This window comes from Coffea arabica, chromosome 11c (assembly GCF_036785885.1).
Source record: "Coffea arabica cultivar ET-39 chromosome 11c, Coffea Arabica ET-39 HiFi, whole genome shotgun sequence".
In the NCBI taxonomy this organism is placed as follows: domain Eukaryota; kingdom Viridiplantae; phylum Streptophyta; class Magnoliopsida; order Gentianales; family Rubiaceae; genus Coffea; species Coffea arabica.
The window spans coordinates 4,174,878-4,198,815 of record NC_092330.1 but is presented as its reverse complement, the minus strand read 5'-3'; the positions used below and the strand labels follow the sequence as shown (position 1 = coordinate 4,198,815).

The 23,938-nt window shown below is 34.3% G+C and overlaps 1 protein-coding gene and 2 long non-coding RNA genes across 5 annotated transcripts; 2 read left to right on the top strand and 1 right to left on the bottom strand.

Moving 5' to 3' along the window:
• Positions 1–8,261: 8,261 nt before the first annotated feature.
• LOC140016710 (uncharacterized) lies at positions 8,262–11,567 on the top strand. Its single transcript, XR_011822914.1, has 3 exons — positions 8,262–8,569; positions 10,778–10,837; positions 11,430–11,567. It is a non-coding gene; the product is annotated as an uncharacterized lncRNA (long non-coding RNA).
• A 233-nt stretch (positions 11,568–11,800) lies between these two features.
• On the top strand, positions 11,801–15,472 carry LOC140016709 (uncharacterized). Of its 3 annotated transcripts, none has more exons than XM_072070299.1 (3): positions 11,801–14,455; positions 14,563–14,634; positions 15,045–15,472. In XM_072070299.1, the coding sequence occupies exons 1-3, from the start codon at positions 13,988–13,990 to the stop codon at positions 15,288–15,290; spliced, it is 786 nt and encodes a 261-aa protein (XP_071926400.1). In that variant the 5' UTR covers positions 11,801–13,987; the 3' UTR covers positions 15,291–15,472. The 3 variants fall into 2 exon arrangements, 1 of the variants encoding a protein (XP_071926400.1); XR_011822913.1 differs by having other exon boundaries at positions 14,563–14,770.
• Positions 15,473–15,620: 148 nt separating this feature from the next.
• LOC113715836 (uncharacterized) lies at positions 15,621–16,527 on the bottom strand. Its single transcript, XR_011823408.1, has 2 exons — positions 16,152–16,527; positions 15,621–16,060 (listed from the first exon to the last, which is right to left on the bottom strand). It is a non-coding gene; the product is annotated as an uncharacterized lncRNA (long non-coding RNA).
• Between the last annotated feature and the right edge of the window lie 7,411 nt (positions 16,528–23,938).

The window sequence follows — 23,938 nt, the reverse complement described above, 5'->3', positions numbered from 1 at the left end:
CATTGACGTGATCATGATAATGAACCGTTAAACTTAATTGTTTAAAACCTTTAATATTAATATTAAAAAATTTCTTAAATTTATATATTCTGAATAAAATTTCTTATTTTTGTTGCAGAATAGTTGATAGAATTGTACTTTTTCCTTATTGCTATGAAAATAAATTGTGCCAAAACTTTTTAAATTTCAATATCATTCATGGAGTTAGTCGATTAATTCTTTGAAATGACATTAGTTAACACATTTATTATGCTATGCTACTAATTTTTTTCATGTCTATGAATTTTTAAGTTTGAAATGACATCATTCTAATTGTCGAGAAGTCATTAATTATCATGAAAGTAATCACCACATAATTTTATTTATTTGAAATAAAAAATTTATTTTTGTTATAAATGGTTGATAGAAATGTATTTTCCCTCCTTGCATATGAAAATAAGTGCACCAAAATGTTTTGAATTTGAACATCATTAATGGGTCCTGCCAATTAATTTTCTGAGATGGTGCTGATTAACGCATTTATTATACTTTTAAATTTTTTCATCTCAAGGAATCTTTGACATACAAGATGACACTATTCTAAATTTTGAGAATTCATTGATTATCTTTAAAGTATAAAGATAATACATCATTAAATTTAACCATCTAAGACCATTAATATTAATTTTCAAAAGTTTCAAATCCTAAAAAGTGACCATGAGTTTTTGCAAATTGGTAAATAAAAATGCGTTATCACTCTTTGTAATGAAAATAAGTGACTAAAGTTTTTTGAATTTCAATATTGTTGGTGGACCAAAATTATTTTTTTTAAGAGATAGTGTTGATTAATTTATTATGCTACCAAAATTTTTTTATGTCTATGAAGCTTTGGCATTCAATATAACATCATTTTAATTATTGAGAAATTGTTAATTATTGTTAAAGTAATGGTAATAATATACTGCTAAAATTAACCATTTACTACTATTAGTATTAATTTTCAAAAGTTTTAGAATTTTATTTATCCTAAAACAAGTTGACACAAATGTATTTTCTCCCATTGCTATCAAAATAGGTTGAAAAAAGCTTTTTGAGTTTCACCATTATTCGTGGAACGAATTGATTAGTATTTTGAGATGGGAGCTAATTAACACATTTGTTAGCCTATCAATTTTTTTACGTCGACAAAGGTTTGATATTCAAACTGCCATCGTCCAAATTATTGAGAAATCATTAACTATCATTATAGTAATGATGATAATATATAGTTAAAATTAACCATTTAAGACTGTTTATATTAATTTTAAAAAAGATTCAAAATTTTAATAATCCTAAGAATAGACATTGGTTTTTGTAGCAAACCATCACAAAGTATCTAATAACACTTGTAGTACTAATCTACCATTATTAGAAGTGTCCTTTTTTGTAGTCCATTCTAGTATCACAACATGATGGAACTATGTTGAGACACAAAAAAAATAGTAAGTATTTTTTGTCTTTGACTTTACTGATGCTTTCATCACCATACAAACAATACTTTGCAGAATGCAAGGATTAATGGATGATTGCGGAACATTCTTTAGTATTGTACTTTTCTATTTTATAGGGAAACAAAACTTTTATCAACTAGAACCCAGAGAAGGACACTAGCCATTTGAGAAAGTAGGATGGCAGAAACAATAGAAAATTGAAAAATATAAAAGAAGGATACACTGATTCAAGAAAAAAAAGATAATGCCCATGCATGTAACTGAAACCACAAAACTAACACCTAGAGAGCAAAATATTACAAGATTCAAGAATAAAAACAAGAAAATCATTCATATAATAAAACATAATTGCCACTAGTCACAATTTTTTTGACAACTCTTGAGCAAATTACCCAGAATATGCCAATTCTAACCGAAATTAGAACTAAACTAGAGGTGCTCAAATTTTGGTTCTAATTATTAGTTAAAAGCTTGTAAAACTCCAAAAGTTCTTTAGGAAACTAAAAACTGAGTATCACTTCACTAAATCAATATTAGAACACAAAGCTATTAGCAACATTCTTGCGAGAAAATTGTGAATTTGAGACCATCTCTACAAGTCAACCTCCTTTCTTGATGAAGGACTGGTTTGATCCATTGTTATTGTCTTCATGTTCATGTTGCTGGGGTAGATCTCAGGAGGAGCAGTTAAGGCATTACCTTCATCCATTATATGTGCAGATTGATTATTCTCTTGATCACCTAAAAAGGATTTGGTCAACAAGTTTTATTCAATATAAGATGAATAAAGCCCATAATTCCAATTTTTATCAAAATTCTGATTATTATCATTAGAGCTGCTATATCTAAAAGGGTTAAACGAAATAGAACACTTGCCTTTTGGATCGATCCCAATGTCTAGAGGAGCCTTTCCTTTATCATTCTCACTAACTAAGGAGGCGTTGAGATTATTGTTTCCAAGTAAGTTTTGCATAAAGTTTATCTCATCATCATAAGAGTGTTGAGTGAGATAGAAAAGGGAATCATCAGAGGTGGATTGAGATAATTCTGGATAAAGCAGATTGAAATGAGTTGATGAGGGGTCCTCTGATATGATGGAATTGGGAAAAGTTGGGCAAGTGGTTGCACTATTGGTTGGTATCACGATGGTAGAGCTGAGGTCTACGCTAATGGTGGTTAAGGAATTATTATTGGAATAAGTACTTTTGATATACTCTTGCAAAATAGTTGACTGATTTCTTTCATTCTGCACCCCTTTCGGTTTCTTGACCTTTCCCCTTGAATTTTGTCTTCTTTTTGTGGTATTCCAGTGATTCTTTATGGAGTTCACGGCCCTTCCTGGAATTCTTTTGGCAATTTCTGCCCATCTATTTCCAACCTGCATATGAGTTTCCACCAACAGTCTCTCTTCCTCCGGACTCCAAGTGTCCTTCTAAAATGAGATAAATATTTACGAACAACAAATGTTGAACATTAGACTAGTACAAGTGTAGAAATATTATAAGAAAAAATCAATATTGCATTAAAAAAATCATGATTCCTTTGTCATAGACAAAAATCTTTCATAACAAATCATGATTCCTTTGTCAAAAAAGAGTTTCGCCTATCACATGAAATATGGGCTCGAACAATATCAGAAAGGTGACAAATATGACAAAATGCAATAGAATATACCTCCCTAGCAAGTTAACATGTTAAAATGCTGATTTAAAAAATTAAGAAAATCCCAAAAGAAAAATAATGGTAGAAAACTATATACATTTATTTACATAAAAAAATCATATTTCAAAGACAAATGATGCTATCCCTATAGATTGAAAAAAAAGCAAAAATCTTGGACCCCAACAACTGGCCATATGTATGTTTATAGTCTTGATTTCAAGCAAAACCCCAAACTATAATATTGATGATGAATTATTGTACATACTAAATGTGAGTGATAGATGATAAAGATGTAAACAATATCCAAAAATTGAACAAATAATTACGTTTGTTTTGGAAACATCATTAATCAAAATTTTAATTTGTAAATCTACTTATAAGGAAATTGGGAGAATATTATTTTTCCAAAAAAGAAAAAAGAAAGTAGAAAAATAACATAATCAAAATTTGGGGGGGGGGGTTCTCATAGACAAACCTTGGAAAATATTTAGCACCAAATCTACAGAGAATCCAAGTTCTTAGATCCATTACTGCTTTCTATTAAAATTATGAACCTTACTTGGCAAAGGAAAGGCAGAAGATGGAAAATAAACAATCGAATCATGTGAAAGAACGACTAAGGGACCAAGATAATATCAAACATCATGGAAAATCAAGTTTTAGCTATCAAGTGACAAAAGATGGCTCTAAAAAATGATAAAAAGGTATAAAATATGTAAGTAGAAAAAAACCTTAATATTGGGTCGCAAATGGTTATGCCATCTCTCTCGGCATTGCTTACCAGTCCTTCCCACCATTTTCTCTGCCCATTTTTTCACTCCAAAATGCTTCACTAGCCTTCTTAGTGTACTGCATAACAACAAAAAAGGAAATTAGGAAGCTAACAAATTAACCAATGCTTTCAGCATAAAACTAATTTTGCATGTTATAAATAAGATAAAGATCTAGGGATGGCAATGGGGGCGGGTGACCACGGGCACCCGCCCTGTGGGGGACGAATTTTTTTTGGGGTTGGGGCTGGGGGTGGGGCGGGAGCAGGGGGAATTTTTTTCCCCCCGCTCATCCCCCGCCGTGCCACCTGCTTTAAAAAAATAAATATATAAAATATATGTGTATATAATTATATATATAATATATAATTTAATTAGTTACAAACTTATGATAATGATATTATTAGTTATATGTATTATATAATGTCTATTAGTATATATAATACAATTGATATTATTAATTATACTAATAATTATATATGTGTACTAATACAAATTATTAATTGGTTATACTAAATTTACTAATACATTTATACTAAATCCCTAATTACACTTAATACAATAATATTTTTTCTTAAAAAAAGCACAATCACAATAATAAATTGGTGATTGTATTTGTGTCAAAAGTGAAAACTTGACTACTTTAGTTATATTTATTTTATCATGTTGGATTATATTCACATAATTTTTGTTTGATTTTTTTATAAGTTTCAATTGTAAAATTACAATAAATAATAATTTGATGATATGTTGATATTTTAGTACTTGATTATTTGCTAAAATTTAACCATAATAAAATTATATAACAAATTTTTATTAGCTCCACGGGGGCACCCGCGGGAGAAACGGGGCGGGGCGGGGGGAGTGGGGGACGAGGGATGGGGTGGGGGCGGGGGGAGTTTGTAGGCACCGGGGCAGGGGATGGGGGAGGGGTCCCCCACCCCAACCCCGCGCCGTTGCCATAGAAAGGGAATAGATAAAAGTAACAATAAAAACAAAAGAGACTAAAGGGGTATTCCATGATTTTACTTGTCTTCCTCTTCAGTCCATAGGCCTTTGATTAAAGCAACAGAAAAGCCACCTTTTTCTCTCCTTCCTGTTCCTCTAGGTATTCTCGATGCCACATTTTCTTCCTCTCCAAACCCACCTTTGAGATTCCTTTCTTGACTTAAGTTTGGAGTACTTTCTTCATTGAAGAAAACCACCCCATTGATAAATCTATTTGTGTCATGAGAAGGAGGTAGAGTAGTTGGCCATGGGAATAGCCCTCCTTCTTCTCCTAGATGGCCATGGATTGCACGACTACTTGATGAAGATGAAATAAAATAAGGATTTATTGGAACAAGAGTTGCTTTGTTCTTCAAATTGGTCAGAGTTTTAGGTTGAGAAAAATATTTTTGATCCCATAAAGTTCTATATATGGGTAAGGTGTGCGGCTTTGGGTTAAGAATGGAAAAGGGAAGGTGATGATTCCTTTGGTATTTATTTGCATAAAGGAAATTTCTACTCATTCCTTCTCCCTCCATGGAAGAGAAGTGTAAAAGAGTATTAAGAAGGGAAAAAAAGATGTTTTTGAGCAATGAAAATAGCTTTATTTTTAATGAGGGAAAAGTTTTTAAGCTTTTCTTTCTTTCTTTCTTTCCTCAATTGAGTTAGAAAGAGGAGAACTCTATAACTTTTGACCTTTTCTCTATCCTTTGTTTTGTGTTTCTTTTATTTTACTTGTCGAGTATGGACAAAAGTTGGATAACGCTTGAGTAGGATTGTCAATGGGCCTGAGCCAGTCCGAGCTCTGCTCGTTCGACCCAATAAAAGCTCGATTAACCCAACTTTTCAGTGAGCCGGTTTGAGATTGAACCTAAAAATTATGCTCGAATTTAGTGTGAATCGAGTTAGGGCCTTATTAGGCTTAAACCTGATATAGACCCGACTATTAAATTACCTATACATGTGATGACAAATAATATATATATATATAATATTTATATTTTGATGTTATATATAATTATATATCCAAATATATTATCACTAAATACTAAATATGTACAAATTATAGAACACAAAAATACATTTGAAGACTTTTCTACTAGCTTTCATGAGAGTCAATATTGGTAATGCATAACTGAACCTCTAATTTTTCTTATTGGTTGTATATATTTTTGTATTAGCATAATATTGATTGATTTCTTTTTAGTCTAGAAACACAAGTCATCAAGCATGTTTAAATTCAAGTCACAAAGCTATGAAGAAATTCCAACTTTTGAAGATGTGGCTTATGACAGCATGTTTTATTACTATTTTTCATGTTTTTTGAACGAATTAGATATAAATGTCGTTGAAAAATTCTTGATTTATGTACTTTTTAAAAACTATTATTTGTTCATAATTAGTTTAATGTTGTAGTCCTGTGAATATTAAAATAGTTTTACAACTCAATAGTTACAGTAATTATGTTAAGAAATTGAGGAACAATAAGTGAACTTGGGTTAAGTCCAAATAAGGCTCAAAACCCGAATATTTTGTGAGTTGAGTATGATCATCATATTTATTAACCTGAATTTCATGATCCGAAGTTCGAAAGTGTTACAAATTAAATGAGTTGAATCTGAACTTATGAAAGCCCGACTCAGATGGTCCAATTGACAGGCCTACATTTAAGCTAAAATTAAGGTGAGGAGAAAATTATTTTTACATAAGATGTACTAATGGTATGTGATAAGATACTTGGGTATTTATTCATATTAGTCTCAAAGGGTTTATTAAGTGTATAACTACATAATTAAGCTACCACGTTTAATTATTTCCTTAGAATTTGCCTTGCCTTGCCTTGCACCTTTTATACTATTTCCTTATGTTTTTTGACAAACTTTAACTTATCCTTTGACCTAAAAGATGTACATAAGTTGATTGCCAATGCTGCTTTAGTATTATATCAACTAGCAGCTGTATTTAGACCCAATTAAGAGAACAAGAAACATGAAAACCTAAAAAGGGTCTTTGGTTTTCAAAAGAAAAATAAAATTTTTGGACAAGAAGGATACAGACATGTAGTTTTCCTATCATAGTAATTGTATAAATTATCCATGACCCTTGATAATTGAAAAGCAAAATGAAATTGCATTCTTTTTTCCTTTTCCATTGCTTAATTCAGTAGAAACGGGAGCGCTTATCTAAAATGGTCATCGTCTGATGAGGTCTTTTAGTAAAGAAATTGGTAGTTATACAAAAGAAATCTGTTATTATGTATACACATAAAAAAGAACAAAATGTAACTCCCATTTTTCATTTTCTTTTCTTTTTTTAAAGTAATATCTGCTTTCACTAGCTCCCAATTTAATTTGACTAAATTATTTCTTTCTTAATCACAAAACTTTAAAGGAGTATAATTATGATGGTCTTGAGGTCTGCAAATTCTATTGCATTTTAAGTAGTAACTTCTAACAAGATAAAATCCTCAAAAATGTTCCTAGTAGTGTGTCAAGGACAAATATTCAAAAAAAGAGTCAAATATCCATACTGTAAATAGATAGAACCTTTGCCTATATTCCAAAAATTATACTCATACTCATTTATTCTTTTTGCGTTTCACAATTCTTATAATACTGAGAAATGAAAAATTAGGACTTAAAATATTGAAAATCCCAAAGGATAAAAGGAGTAAATTTTTTTTGCAATATATTGTAGTAATTGATAAATGGCCGATACTACCAAAGTTGTGTCAATATTCTCTTGACAACTAGTGTATTAATGACTGCTGTTATATATCATTACGACACTAAAATGTGTGTGTATGTTAGTATATTCTGACTCAACTAAAGTGAAAAAAAACAAAAACCAGTAGACCTATATCTTGAATAAAATTTACTTTCCATAATAGTGTCTATCTTTAGTGTCGAATTCGGTAAGTGTTGAATGATACATAATTCTACTTTTTATGAATAATTATTGAATTTTTCTTACAAGCACAATTTAAAGAATGAGTATTATTTGGCATGTGCTGATTCGATATTTAAACATTTTCTTCTAAACTATTTTCCAAGCTTGAGGATTTTCTTTGTAATTATATCTTTTCGAAACCACAACAGAAATTTTGCAATGACTTACACAATAATTGAAGTCATTGTCAACAACAAACATTTTAAAGCACTGAAGTTTTTTGATTTATGAAGCAACATTCTTTCACTCACTAAACAAGTGCTCATGCTATGGGAAAAATACCGGTTTTCGTCCCCAAACTTTGGACACAAGACACATTTCGTCCCTCATCTTTCGGGCATGACACATCTGGTGTCTGAATTAAGAATTTTAGATTAAATGTTATCCTCAAACGGCAATTTATCCACCATTTAACGAAACCGGACACGTGAGATTCACGTACCGTTAAAGCTCCTGTCCGAAAGAACCCAGGTGGAAAAGGACGTTGTCTCCACTTTACCTTTTCCTTTCCAAATCTGAACTCTCTCTCTCTACAAGCTCGCTTATATTTGTGTAAAACCCTTTTCCCCTTTCCTTTGCCTTTCAATTTTTACACTTTCAAAAGCGCATTCCAAAAAATTATCGAAGATCGAAGAAGAAGAAGCTGACCCGCTGGCATCCACTAAGTAGCAGAGCGAAAAAATATGTCGGTGCGAAAGAAGGAGTTGAACGATTGTGCCCCACCAAATTATGGTAAGTTGTCCAGGGTTTAATAATTTGTTGATTAAAGTATTAATAATGAAAATGTTGACCTTTTAGTGGCAAGCCATGTAGATGTGGTCCTTCACATGGGTGTTTGTGATATATTATTATTGTTTTTTTTAGCTGAAAATACTAGCAGCATTGTTTGAATTAGGCGGCCGAAAGTAAAAACAAATCTCATGGATCCATTGTTTATTCCAAATGAAGTGATACTCGAGTACGGTTATCCTTTGCCCAGTAGCTACATAGCTGGTTCATTGTGATATATTATTGTTAATGCTAGGTCCAACTACAAAGTTTGAACTTTTTTTTTTAATATGATACATAGGGTCCTTGATGTCTATTTTACAGGTGTAAATCTTATTATTGTTTAGTCGACATTGTTTGAAAAGATTAATTTTTGTAATGGTTAGAACATATGTGTTTGAATTATAAATCTATGGTCCCCAAATTATTGCACTTTGCTGTCCTCAAATTATTGTTAAGCTTATAATAATAAGTTTATCCAATATTGTTAAAATATAAAAGTAATGGTTTGGTTGCTTATTCAGTATTTGATATATTCTTTTTTTTAACTATCAGAAAAAGGTAGCTCACTGATTACACTAAAATGTCATTGTGGAGGGTTGATATTTTACACTCCCCAACCGCATTATAAGGGTGGAGATGTATGTGTCCTGGATTATGTTGAGAGTATAGGCTTGAGTATTTTTGAAATGAATAGATTGACTGAGGATGCTGGTGTGTTTGGTCACAAAGTGTACTATGGTTGGGAGAATAATAGCTTTAAAAGGATAGACAATAGTAGAGAATTGCATGGATATATTCTAAAGACTGGTGGTTCAATTAGGGAAGTTATCTTGTACCTTGAAATCTCATTTCATGAAATTTTGGTTCAACAACTTGGCAATGATGCTTATAAGGTTGATAAGAATGAAGAAGGTCCTTGTGAGACCCCGAAAATTTTCTTATTTTCCAAGCCTTTATTTTGGGCTTTTGGGCCTAATTTTAGGGTTTTCTTTTATATGTGGGTTTTCTGGGAAATTTTATGAGAAAATATGAATTTTGCATCATTTTCTGGGTTTAGGTTATATTCTGTGCTAGTAAGGGTGTACAGTGGTTGCGGGACCCACTAAGAGGATCGGTACAGTTAAATGTAGTTTTTGGAAATTTTATATACGGAAGCTTTATTACCTAGTGTTATGAGTTAATTAGATGTTAGTTAGTATAATTAAGGGTTGTAAGACAAAAGAAAGGGATAAGCTTGAAGGCCACATGTCACATTTTTATTGGAGGTTGAATTTTGACTAAGTCTTACACCTTTACTAAATCAAAATTTTACCAAATTTCTTCTTCATTTTGCATCTTCTTGGCCGGCCATCATAGGGAGAAAAGAGAGAAAAGTTCCCAACTTTGGTTCTTCATTTCTTACCAAAATCTTGAAATCCAACCATTAATTTCTCAAATTCCTCCATAAAACCCAATTGCTAGGAAGGGTTGAAGAGCTTGGTGGAGTTGGTTGCAAGGAGAAACACTAAGTCATCTTGTTTCTAGTACTTGTAAGGTGAGTAGTTGAGAACTTGTCTCTTTGTTAGTGGTAATGTGAAATTAGTAGAGGTTAGTAGTTAAAGAGGCCATTTTATGGAGTATTTCATGATTTATACTTGAGTTGTGTCAATTTTCCCATTTATTAAGGAATTTTCTGTTTTATATGATTTCTCATGGTTAGCTAGGTTGTGATGGTATTTTATTGCATGATTTGGAGCCTAGATATGTTAATGGTGGTTAATTGTAGAAGATTTCAACATTTGTGAGAAAAATTTCGGTTTAGGGTTTGGTGAAATTGGGGCTTTTACATGTATGGTTTTCATGCTAGCAATTGATGTGTATTTGATGGTATTGTGGTTCAAATGAGGTGAATGGACTACTTTATGACTCATAGGTGTATATCTATAAGTTGGGTGTTGTTGGTTATGGTGGAAAAGTGAAGATATTAAGGGGAGATGCCGCCCAATTGGTTAGAATTATGGGTGGTCTTGAATTGAGAAGGAAAGGAATAGAAATGGAAGTATTGGGGAGTTTGTTCACATTCCACACCTTCGTTGTTCTACTTGTTATTTTTGAGTAACTTGTATTAGTAAGTAATCTTGTACGTTGACTCGTGATTGAGTCTCAAATATGTTTGCTTGCTTGTTTTAGGTCGTATCGGTGGACCGGGACCTACTCCTGACTCGAACTTGTGATTTACTCGATTGCTTGGTGAGTGTACCATACAATGGTTGAATGTACTTGCTATGTGATTTGAATAGGTCAAGGGTGTACTTTATCGCTCTTGACCACTTATGTGCATTACTGTTACTGTTGAACTGTTGAATTTCATGTGTATATGGGTTGATAATTGCTAGGGCTATGCCCTATTATTCCTGTGAAAATTGAGCTCATTCCCTTAGACTGTTATTCGAGTCGAGCCGGCAAGGGCTTGGGCGATTCGTTAACGAGCCTTTGGGTCACTAATAGGCGAGTGGAGTGTTAACTCCTCGACCTTGTGGTATACTCGAGTATTACCTTTTGAAACTATGAGGTGTGCGGGCCCGAATAGGGGGTGAATGGTGGAAGGAAATGGTGAGAAGAGGTGTCTACGGTTCTTGGTTGTCTTCAATGGTTGACGGAGTGTCAACGGGTATGATCAAGTATGGAAATCGGAAAACGGCCCTTGAGGGCCGACTGTATCCTTTTGTACATGGTTGAGTTCATAAAACATTTATGTGGGTTCGTTGGATTGTATGACTTACTTGTGAAATTGGTACCTCACGAGCGTAAGCTCACCCCCGTTATTTTGTTTTCCTTACAGGAGCACCGTTGGACCCCAAGTTTTGAAATGAGTAGAGCTAGTTAAGTAACTATTTTGAAAAGCTCCTCGGAAACTTGACCTTTGATGTATATGAATCCAAGCACTTTTGAAGTGTAAATTGAACCTTTCTCTTGTATATATGGATTTATCAAGTCTTGGATAAACTGCATTACGTATTTGGTGTGTCTGTGTGAGTACCGGATGCAAACGAAGGAAGAAAGAATTTTGGCAAAAACTCTGCCCAGAATCCGGCCAGTTTCTGGCCGGATACAAGGCCAGATATGCAGGGGAAGAAGAAAAAAAATTTCGACTTTTGCTTCTGGCCACAATCCGGCCAGAGCAATCCGGCCAACTTCCGGCCGGATTTCCGGCCGGATTGACATGGGATTTGGAAAATTTTTGAGTTTGGCTACTGCCTCATATCCGGCCAAGAATCCGGCCGGATATCCGGCCAGATTCTGGCCGGATAGTGACGCAGCAGGTCACTGTTCATCCGCGGCAAATTTTTTTGTTTTTCATTTTCTTGTCCGTTTGAAGTGCTCGAGCGCTATACTTTTTTGCATGATGATATTATGGTTATAAGAACAAGTTAATGGGATAAATCGTTCACTTTGTTGAATTTTCCTTTATAATTTAAACGCGATTCGAATATTTGTGACCCGTAGTCCTGGCGAGAGCTGGGCAGGCGGTCCGTCGACCCCTCTGGTTTGCCTTAGGGGAAGATGGGGTCGTCACAGTCCTGCTAGTGGTAAAGATGGTAAACATGATCATGAAGAGAGAGGAAATGATAACAGTGATTCTGATTCAGCCAATGAGTCCTTCTTCTCAGCAGTAGATTCTGATTATAATCAAAGTGAAGAAGATGATACTGATGTCAACGATAACATAGATACAAATGCTGAATGGTTTGGAGTCTCATACTATAAGGAATTGAAAACTAATTTGGCAAAACAAGGACAGGTTGAAGCTAATTTGGTTCAGTCTGAGGATAATGATGTAGCCCCTGACTCTGAATCAGATTTTGAGAGTTTGCATGGGTCTGATGATGAAAATGGTAGTAATAGGTGTGTTGTGTTCAATCCCAATGACATGGATAATCCAAAATTGAAATTAAAGATGTTTTTTAGTACCATCAAAGAGTGCAAGTTAGCTATTACAAACTACAGTGTAAGACAGGGGAGGCCTTGTAAATTTGTGAAGCAGGATTTGGTTAGATTGAGGGCAAAATGTAGAAGTGAAGGCTGCAATTGGCATATTTATGCTAGAAAATTTGATGGAGAAGGAAGTGTGCAAATTAGGACATTTGAGGACACTCACAAATGTGGCTTTACATATCAAAATCCACTTGTAAATTCTGGTTGGGTTGGTAGAAAGTATTGTGAGGAGTTTAGATCCAATCCTAAGGTAGATGTGGAGCATTTTAGAAAAACAGTGATGAAGGAAAACAAATGCTCCTTCACAAAAAAAAACAAACATATAGGGCTAGAAAAAAGGCTTTGGACATTATTCATGGTAGTGAAAGTGACCAATACAGCAAGTTAGGACCGTACATGCATGAAATTCAGAAATCTAATCCTGGTAGTTCTATCATATTAAAGACTGTGGATGGCACTTCAAAAGGGCAACAAAGATTCCAAAGACTTTACATGTGTTTTCATGGAGTGAAACAAGGATTTTTGGTTGGGTGTAGGACGTTGATTGGGGTAGATAGCACATTTTTGAAAGGAATAGCAGGGGGTGTTCTATTGATTGCTGTTGGACTAGATGGTAATAATGGCATTTTTCCTATTGCATATGCTGTAGTTGAGGGTGAAAACAAGGAATCATGGACATGGTTCTTCAAGTTACTCAAAGAAGATTTGAAAATTGAAAGAGATTATGAATGGACAATCATGAGTGACAAGCAAAAGGGACTAGATCAGGCTTGTATTCATGTTTTTCCAAATGCAGCTCATAGGTTTTGTGTAAAGCACTTACACAGCAACTTTTCTACTGCTGGGTTCAAAGGGGAAGCTTTAAGGAGAGCATTGTGGGCTGCTGCAAAGGCAACTACACCAGCAGAATTTGTTAGGAAAATGGAAGAAATGGCAGCAATTGACTTGGATGCTGCCAAGTGGTTTGATGATAAACCACCATCTCAATGGAGTAGAGCTCACTTTAGCACCCATTCGAAATGTGATATGCTATTGAATAATATTTGTGAATGTTTCAATGGCAAGATTTTGGATGCTAGAGAGAAGCCAATCATTGAAATGATGGAATTATTAAGGTTGTATATGATGCAACGAATGCAGCAGAATAGAGACATTGCAAGACAAAAATGGAAAGAGTATATGTATTGTCCTAGAATCATTGAGAGAGTACAAAAGAGAATGGATAAGGCAACATAATGTTTTCCTTTCAAGTCAAACGATGATTTGTATGAAGTTTCCTGTCCATATGGTGATCATTATGCTGTGAACATTAAAGAGCAAACTTGTTCATGTAGGAGATGGGAGCTGACAGGAATTCCTTGTCCCCATGCAATTGCTGCACTTTGGTTAGCTCTAAAGGATCCCATGTTATATGTATCCAGCTGGTATACAGTTGAAACATACCTAAAGAGCTATGAAGGAGCTATTTGTCCAATGAATGGGGAAGGAAATTGGGAGAAGACTGATGTTGATGGTCCAAAACCCCCTTTATATGGTAAAATAGCTGGAAGACCAAAAAAACAAAGGAGAAGGACTGCTGATGAGGAACAACAAGCAAAGGAAAAAAAGGCCAAGAAAATGAGTAGAGTGGGGCAGGTAATAAGGTGCAAATACTGTCTGCAACAAGGCCACAACGTGAGATCTTGTAAGCTTAAAAAGGATGAAAACAATGCCTCAGGATCTGGTATAAAGAGCAAAGAAGCTGCCTACAATACAAGATCTGATGAAGTTGACAGTGGAGACTACGATGAAGTTAATTGCACTGAGATTCTGGTTACATGTACTCCCCAAATATTCGACAAGAATCCAAATAATAAGTCTACCAAGCTAGCAGTAAGTCTTGTATACAATTGTTTTGATGTTAAAGTTTCATTTTATCTCCTTCTATTCAGTAGTCTATAAAAATTAAATTACTTTGAGTTGTTTTTCTTACTTTGCAGAAAAGTTCACATGCAGAAAGTAGAGTTCAAGATGGATCAATGCATGATGTAACAAAACTTGCAACTTCAACTGTGAGTACTGTACATGCTCACCACAGCAGCAAAGTTTATCATAGCAAAGTTGATGTTGAGGCAGGCACTATCTAATGAAAAGTAACAGGGAATTTGTTTTTGTCCACACATGGCCAACCGTTCATTATATATTGGAGTAATTTCTGTTGATGTTCATTATATATTGGAGTAATTTCTGTTCATTGCATCTGCCTTCATTGAGGGGTTTCCTTTTAGAGTCTTAAGTCCTTTCTATATGATCTAGTCACTTATTTGTTATCCACATACCATTTCTGGTGGTGCCAATACAGATTTTTTCTTTGTAATTTATTTATATCTAGTTGTTTCCCATATGTAAAGAAGTTCTTTATGTCATTTATCCTGATTGAAAGAAATTTAATACATGTTCTTTAATACATTTAACCTCTCAGGAGACTAACCATTTAGAAGATGTTGCTGTTACAAGTTCAGCCCCAACTTCTCATGATTTGTATGAAGTTTTCGGTCTAAAAAGAGCTCAAGTTAAATACAGTCAACCAGTACATGGAACAAAAGAGAAAGAGCATGTACAGATGCCTGTCAAGACCAAATCTGTCCACAGGGAAGTTGCTGCTGCTGCTGCTACCAAAAGAGTTGTTGGTTCTTCAAGAATGAAAAGGAAAAACAAAGTACTATAAATATTGATAGTAGAGCCTTAGATGGTTTTTTTTGTTTTGATGTAGATTATGGACTGAGGTTGACAATGGTCCTTTTTTGAAGTAGACATCATATTTTGGTGTGGTCACTTTTTTGTTTGTTGTCCTCAGAATTAGTGCTACGATGTGAACACATGGTTTTGGTACTTTATTAATGGAAATTGTCTGGTGAAAAAATTTGTCTTGTCCATATTCAAGTGATTGGTACATTTCTTTATCTTCAAACCAATCTTATTGACAGATTATTTGTAGTCGAAACAAGAAAAAGAACAACCAAATTACCAAACTAATGCTACATAAACAAAAGAGGTATATAGAAGCTCAACATTCCACATAAACAAGAAAGATACAAAGGATCAAGACCTAATCCTATATTCTCACTCGGTAAGTTAAGTTAAAACATGCCACCATTTGCAACAACCAGTCAATACTACTACTGCTGCTGGTAATCCAATCAAAATTGTACAAACACTGAAATGAACTAGATTTAATAGCTTCAATGGAATAGCTCACTCCAAGCTTAGTACTAATTTTTGCTCCATTGCATGCCCAGTCCTTTTTACAGTGACAGATATAATCAGCAGCATAGCCAACAGTATGATGACCACAATCAAAATTTTTTCCCTTCTACGGCTTTTTGCAATTGTTTCTTCCATCCGATTCACCCTTCTCAGCAAACCCGGTATAATATTCCTTCCTCTTGTACAAATTGGTTCATCATGCCATTCAAAATATTTACACCTGTCAGGTCTCTACAAATGTAATCCCATTTATAAACATCAGAAAAGCACAGTCACAATTCAATTTGAGTTGAAATAGGAACAAAACTAAAAAATTTCTTACTGGCCATCTTGAGCAACCATAAAATTGTCTCCCTGGATTATCATCCCGCCAATATGTTGCCATTTTTGGCCGCAATCCACAACCACACAGCCGGGCGTTGCTATTTAATAACGATGATGATGATGACTCAAGATTTCTAGATCTCATTTTAGGGAAATACAGCCACAATGCTGGGTGTTGCTTTATGCAAGTTTCTACTTTATTTCTTGGCAGAATTTGATTTGGAAGAGGGGATTTGCTCTCGGCAAAATTTTCAGATGGAGCTTGAGCTTAGACTTGGAAATTTGCAGAGGAAGTCGTTGAAGTGAAAGGAAAAGGGAAAGTGAAAGGCAAGGGAAAGGGGAAAGTGAACTTGTAGAGACAGTGTGAGCTCAGATTCGGTTTTGGACAAGGAAAGTGGAGACAACGTCCTTTTCCACCTGGGTTCTTTCGGACAGAAGCTTTAACGGTACGTGAATCTCACGTGACCTGTTTCGTTAAATGGTGGATAAATTGCCGTTTGAGGATGACATTTGGTCTAAAATTCTTAATTCAGACACCAGATGTGTCATGCCCGAAAGATGAGGGACGAAATGTGTCTTGTGTCCAAAGTTTGGGGACGAAAACCGGTATTTTTCCCATGCTATGTATAGATCAGTAATTTGACATAATATTGCATTTAGTGAAGCTTTCAATCTAAGGCCATAAACATAAAAGGTTAACTTGAACATTAGACACAAATGGTCAAAAAATGATGCAAAGTATAAGAATGTGATCCAATAAAGTTACTTTATAATTGGCCTCCAAGTGATAGAAAAAATAGAAACTTAGAAAGTCTAAAAACGTTACTACAAGAGATATTTTCCCTAAACTCAATACGATTTAGTAACATGGAGTAAAAATACAACAAATGATAATTTATCAAAATAAGTATTTTCACATCACAGAATTGAAAGGTTAGTTGTTTATAGAAAAATAAGTTAAAAAGATAATTATTTGCCATTTTCTCATTTAACTAGAAACACTGCTAAATACATGGAAAGAAATATATGTTGGACGGATGTTTGGAGACAAACATGATTCGTTTTCCACAGGGGCTTTGGCGTTCTTGGGCCTTGGCCTGTGATCTTCTTACTCTTAACACCTTAACCTACCATGGATTGATTTAGCACCAAAAGAAAAGATAAAACAAAATTTGATTAATAAAAAATGACATATTTTTTGCTTAAAAAGAAAATTAAAAGAATAACAAAAATAAGATATTTTTTGCTTAAAAAGAAAAAACAAAGACCTAACATAAAAACAAAATATTTTTTCCCACATGGTTAATTTCTTAATAGTTCACTTGTTGATACTTACTCATAAATTATTTCTTGAATAATGCTACTGTTTAATTTCTAAGACATTGAGTTTGTTTGGATAGGAAGATTTGAAAAAAAAAAATTTCTGCTTACATTAAAAATACAGTTTTTAATCATCTTTTTATCTCACATACATCACATAACAAAAAGTGTTACAATAATTATTTTAAATAAATATTTCAAATAATCTCCTATCCAAACAAACTCATTGTTAGGATTGAGAGAAATGGAGAAAAGAAAAAGGGTGAGAAAAAGATGACATTTCTTTTGTTCGGAAGTTTTAAGTAGAGAGAGAAATGGGAGGATAAAATATTTTTGCCGCTCGTGGTATGTAGGAATGGCCTAAAATGAAAAGGTCTTTTTAACTTGTACATTTCATTCCTGCATTTGGTATGGTTCATTTAAATGGGAAAACCATTTTTTTCCCTAAAATGCTCATTTTAACTTTTTATTGGAATCCCATTTTTTTTTAAAAAAAAAAAACTTAGGAAACGCCCTTACACTTTCGTTTTAGAATGCCTAAAGTAAGATGTCAAATTTATCTTTATAAATCATTATATTGCATCATGATATCTTAGACTATTTGTAAGCTCAATTAATGTTTGAATGTAATTTTTCATAATAAATAATTTTCATTGCATTTAAAATAATTTTTTCTTTTATACAAGGAAACAAATGTTTTAAGATACTTTATTCTTTAACTTTTAAACAATTGTGCAAGAATTTTTTTCTTGAATCACATCAAAATTGAAAATAGATTAAAAGTAAATTATAAATTTTTGATTTCATGTAATTTATATTTTATGTTACTAATTCTATTGCTAGTAAATGCAAAATTTTAACTTAAAAATTTATACATTAAAATAAATCAAGTGTTACAATTAAAGAATTTTCATAGCAATCCTCATTTATTTTGAAAGTAAAAATATCAAAATTTCATGGACAAATACAATTATATAACAAATAAAAAAAAAGTAATAAGATATATTATGTCCTATAAACTAATTAGGGCAACTAAGTTAAAATTAAATTTTAGTATATTCTATTCTAACATGTAAATATCGGTTATACCAAATATTGGAAATTGAGTAAACATTCCATTTTGACTTGTCTACCAAACCCCAAAACAATACAATTTTTCCTGCTATTCTGGATGAAAATGTATCCTGGATGGAAAGGCCTTTCCATTCCGAGCATTCTTGCATACCAAACAAGGAGTAATAGTGTTAGCTTTTTGGTTACTTTATCAACTACATTTTTTAATCTATACAATAAAGGTTAAAATGGTTCAATTATATTTAAAAATTATCTTTTTTAAAAATAAAAATCTTAATACATATATCAAGCGTGGTCCCTTTTATGGGGCAACTTTTTATTACTTTTTGAATGATTGTTTTACCCTTTTAATAAAGGATAAATAGTCCAACCATATTACAAACATATCTTATTTATCTTTTATAAAAAAGTTTAAATTATGTTAGTAATTATCCACATTCGTAGCTAACAACCAGAATCTATTAATCTATAAGATTTTATTTTCATAAAGTTCTTTAACAAATTAATTTTCACAGTGTATAACCAATTTCTATGAAAACAATTTTTACAAATAACTAGTTTATTGTTTGTACACACATGAGGTGTGATTCAATCACTAGTAATACTTCTATTTATGTTTAACCAATCTTAAGAAAGTAATAAAATGGTAATCTAACAAAATAAGACCTACATTACTTTCTTTATCATGAAAACTTGAAGAAAATAAATTTAACAAACTCCATATGCTAATACATTATTTTACATACAGTAGGCCGAGGTTACGACATACAGTAAGTCGAGACGCACCAGTCAGCAGCTCTTCCTCCTGAGGGTCAAATGACAATCTACGTTGAGCAGTTAGAAGCTGGCTTAAGGATGCCAACCACCAGATTTCTCCGAGATAATCTTAGGTATTGGGGAACTCAGATCACTCAGTTTACTCCAAACACCATTAACTCTAGTGGGGTTAAAAATGCTTTGCCGAGAATAGGGAATGGTTCCCACTATCAAGCTCTTTTGAAGGTTCTATACAATTAAGAATAGTGGAAACAAAAAGAGATGGTTCTACTTCGAGACCCACTCTCGACATGTTGAGAAGTAGGTGATAGATGCCCCCAACTTTATTAAGAGGTGGAGGAATAACTTTGTCGTTGTTTTGGCCAAAAATTTTCCAAAGGGGTTTTGGTGGAGACCACATAGCACTCCTACTGACCCCTCTCCTGGGCTCGTGGAAGAGATAAATTTCAGGAAAATTAAAGGGTCAGATCTCAAGATAAACAGTTAGTTTTTTTTTTCAAGATGGTTCTGGTTGACGGAGGCATCAGTCGAGCTCTTATCAACCCCAACAAATCTCCCTATTACTCTTTTAAACTCAAGAAAACTTATAATTTCTATTTCATTGAGTAGTATTTTGAATATCTTGATTATTGAATAATAATTCATCTCTTATATGTAGTCATGAAAGTATATGATTTAATCACCTCAGGAACCGATAGCGTTGCCAAGAAGCAAAAATGCAAGGCCATAGCCAACCCCCGAAAAGTTGGAAGGAAATAAAGGAGCAGCTCGGCATCGCAGCAGCCTTTTGTGGTAATTGTCGAGGAAGAATCTCGGCTAACCCATAATCCATGAAAGGGTGACTAGCTGAGGTATAACTATAGCCTCGGCTGGTCATGGGAGAGGAAAGACCCTTCCTCCTCATCCTTCAGTGATTGTGGGGGCCTCTCTATAGAATAGGTACTTGGTCCCCCTACTGAGGCCTACGAGTTCCGAGGTTCGACACTCCGGCGAGTAATATTGCCAAGACTAGAGGCTTAATATTAATGATAGGTGTCAAGTCTGGGTCCGTCTCAGAAATTGCTCATACACTCAGTGTTACCTCAAAATGTGGAGTATGCAAAGTAGTTAATGCTCTTTTAGTTGACGAACCACCTATCCATTGTCGGGTCTCCTTAGTAGTTTCCCCAGCTGATCAAGCATTACGGTCTTCTACTCAATACTCACCAATCTACGGCTGATCTTCAAAAGAAGGTGGCATTTTTAGAGAAGGTGATCTTCAAAAGAGGGACCACGCTATTGCCGAGACCAATTCTTTGAAGAAGAGCAGAAGAGGATCCAAGAAGAGAGATCGGCTCACAAGGTGGCTCTTGAAAAGACACAGGTCTCGATAGTGGAAGCATTCCTAAAATTCGAGGGATTCAATAAAGATCTCGACAAGCTCAAGATGCCAAACTTTATGTTCAACTTTACCACGACTATCAACCAGGTTGAACCTTTGCTGTTGGAGGAAGAAGTTAAAAAAATCAAAACTAGTAATAACTATAATGAAGATGCCATAGAACTGTGTGATCGCATGGTGGTGAGCATGCAAGAGGGAATGAACCTGGTTGAGGTGAAGGAATAATTCAATCAATAGCTTGCCGAGTTTGAACTATAGGAAGAGCTCGAGGGTGTGGAAAGGAATAAAGAGGTTTAGAGAGACACCGAGGGCACAGGAGGTGCTGAGATGGCGGGGAGAGATGATGCAACTGAGACGGGAGACACTTAGAGGTGTCTATGATCTCAATTTTATGTACTTCAATCATTCCGAATTTTTGTGCTTTGATCCATGTAATTTTTCATTTACAATATCAACTCTTTTGTTTTTCGTTTGAACTATTCATTCTATACTTAGCCTCCCTGTCCTCCTTATTTTTGACAGACAAGTTTGTTAAAAATAAATCAATATTCACGTTTAATCACCAAAGATAACACAACTTAAAATTCTCGACATGCCATGTCTGAGGTATAAGTGTGATATCTCAGTAAGCCAATTTATAATAGCTATTAAGATTAGTTTTAATTATACGATAACGTCTTTCCAATTGAGGAATTAACTTCTCCTGGAGTTCAGATCGGCTAATTGAATTTTTAAAAGGATTAGATCACTTGGTTTAAAATGAAAATTTTTAACCCGAATATTGTAGTAATGAATTAGGATGTTGTTGTACAAGGCATTTTTCAATGCATCTGCTTCTCTCTCTTTTTTCAATAAGTTTAAATCCGTTTGTCACTTCTATGAGAACCCGTAAAAATCCTAATCATTTTCCTAGGGTTTTATTTCCTTTAAAGACATGTTTTCTGCATTTTCTGGCTCAGAAATATTTTTCTGGTAGATTTTATGCGTAATTATAGTTTTTAGATGATTTTTCTAGTATTGAAGAATTTTTAGAAAATTAAGAATATATATTGGACGTGGGACCCACTAGTGCGAAAAGTTCGGAAAAATTCGGCCAATTAGGTTAAATTCCGGATACTGTGTAAAATTTATCGGGTGTTAATAGATAAGTAGAGTGTGTGAAATGATTGATGTGAGAGGAAAAGAAAAGGATTGACATGCATTAATGGAGTGCCACGTGTCACTTTGTGGTTGGTTGGACTTTATGGTTTACTATTCACATTTTTGACTTTTTTTAGACCAAATGTTAAATATCTTCAAAATTCATTAAAATTTCCTCATTCTTTCTTCACCATAGCCGGCCCTCTCAAGCTCCACAAGGAAGAGAACTCCATCAACTTTCAAGCTTCCAACTAGTCCAAATTCACCAAATCAAGTGTTTAAGTTAGTTTTTGTTCCATACAATCTTTCCTTTTAGTGGTAGTGAGTGCATTAGTGAAGCTTTTTGGAAGAGCTAAGGTGACCAACATCTTCCTCTCTCTTGTTTCTTGGTAAGTGAGGCTTGAAACACCCTACTACACCTAATGATGCTTAAGTTATGCTTATTAGTGATTCAAGTGCTGAAATTTCTGATTTTTATCTTGGTTTGAAGTGATTTGGTGAAGTTTCTATTTTATTGATGATTTTCTGGTTTAATTGGATTATGATGGTGTGGTTGTTTATGATGGTTGGCAATGGCCTATAATGACTCTAGTGGGTGTGAAATGTGGATAAATGCAACTAATTTTGTGTTTGAGGTTCATTGTGAAAAGTTAGGGTTTGAAAATCCCTAATTCTGTCCGGTTTTAGATCATAGGGTTAGAGGCCGAATTGGACTTTGCTCAAAACATGAAAGTTGTAGGTATTGATGAGTTTGAAGTGCCTGCAAAATTTCAGGTTATTTAGATTAGTGTAGAGTGATATATGTCGATTTTACTATTGCTGATCTGGGTTGCTCAGAATGTGAAAACTGCGCTTGTAATCGTTTGTTTTGACTGGAATTGGTTTGGATTTTGAAGTTGGTGTCTTCTGATGAAATGTAGCTGGATGTCTTAGCTAATATATGCCTTTCGGATTTCGGCATTTGGACTTGTATAGACTGAGTTGTGTTCATTACAGCATTGGGTGATTTGTAAACCTGTTTTTGGTGGTTCTGGTGTAGTATTTGGCATATTTGACCTAGTTGTGCTAGGATTTGGACTGAGTGGCCTTCTACATTGTTGTAACCCTGTTTCATAGCTTCGAAACGGTGGGTCTTACACCCCCATCCGATAAGCGTAGCGCATTTTGTGCCATTACCGCATTAGGAGGTCAAAACTGTTTTTGTTGTTGGAACCAAATGAGTTACATTTCCTGATTTTCTGGTTTGCTTTTATGCTTAAAATGCATATGAAACCCTATTGGGGTTGTGATTGACATTTCTTTATGACTCGTTATCGAGTCTCATTGTACTTGCTTACGTGTTCTAGGGCGTGACGGTGGTTCACGACATTCTCCTGACGGAAGTGCATGAAATAGCACTTAATTGATTGGTGAGTATACTACTCACTTAAATGTTACAATGTGGCTTTGTTATATGTGAAATTGATGCCTTGAAGGCTTATTTGGCTATTGGAAGTGATTGAGGTGAGGGTGTACTTGACCGCCCTCACCCCCTTGTGATTTCATTCATGACTGCTTACTGTTTTACTGAAATACTGCACTTGTTATATGAGATACTGAATTCCATTCATGGAAACTGATTTGGTGTCGTTTGGACGAATGTCCAACGGCTTTACTGTATCACTGAGCTCAACCCCGTTTGGTAGTCAATTGGATCGAGCCGGCGAGGGTTTGATCGTGAAAATTGTCATGCCACGGGGACTGTACTGGGGAATCTTGTAGTAATGAGACTCTTGATTCCAGTATACTCGAGTATTACCAAAAGTTACTGATTGGAGTGCGGGCCCGGTTGGGGTATGTTTGGTGGAAGGAATGGAGTGAAGTGAGGTCTACGGTCGGGTATTCTTAAACATTGACGGAGGGTGAATGAGATTGGATCAAGAATGTAAGCGTGGAAATGGGCTCTTGAGAGCCGTCCGTATCCTTTTACCGACTTGTTTTACTTCTTAATTGTGTACTTGAAATGAAAGATTATGCTTATGTGATCTTTGTTGCTTATGCGGTAGTAACTCACTGGGTTTAAGCTCATTCCGTTCCATTTGTTTTCCTTACAG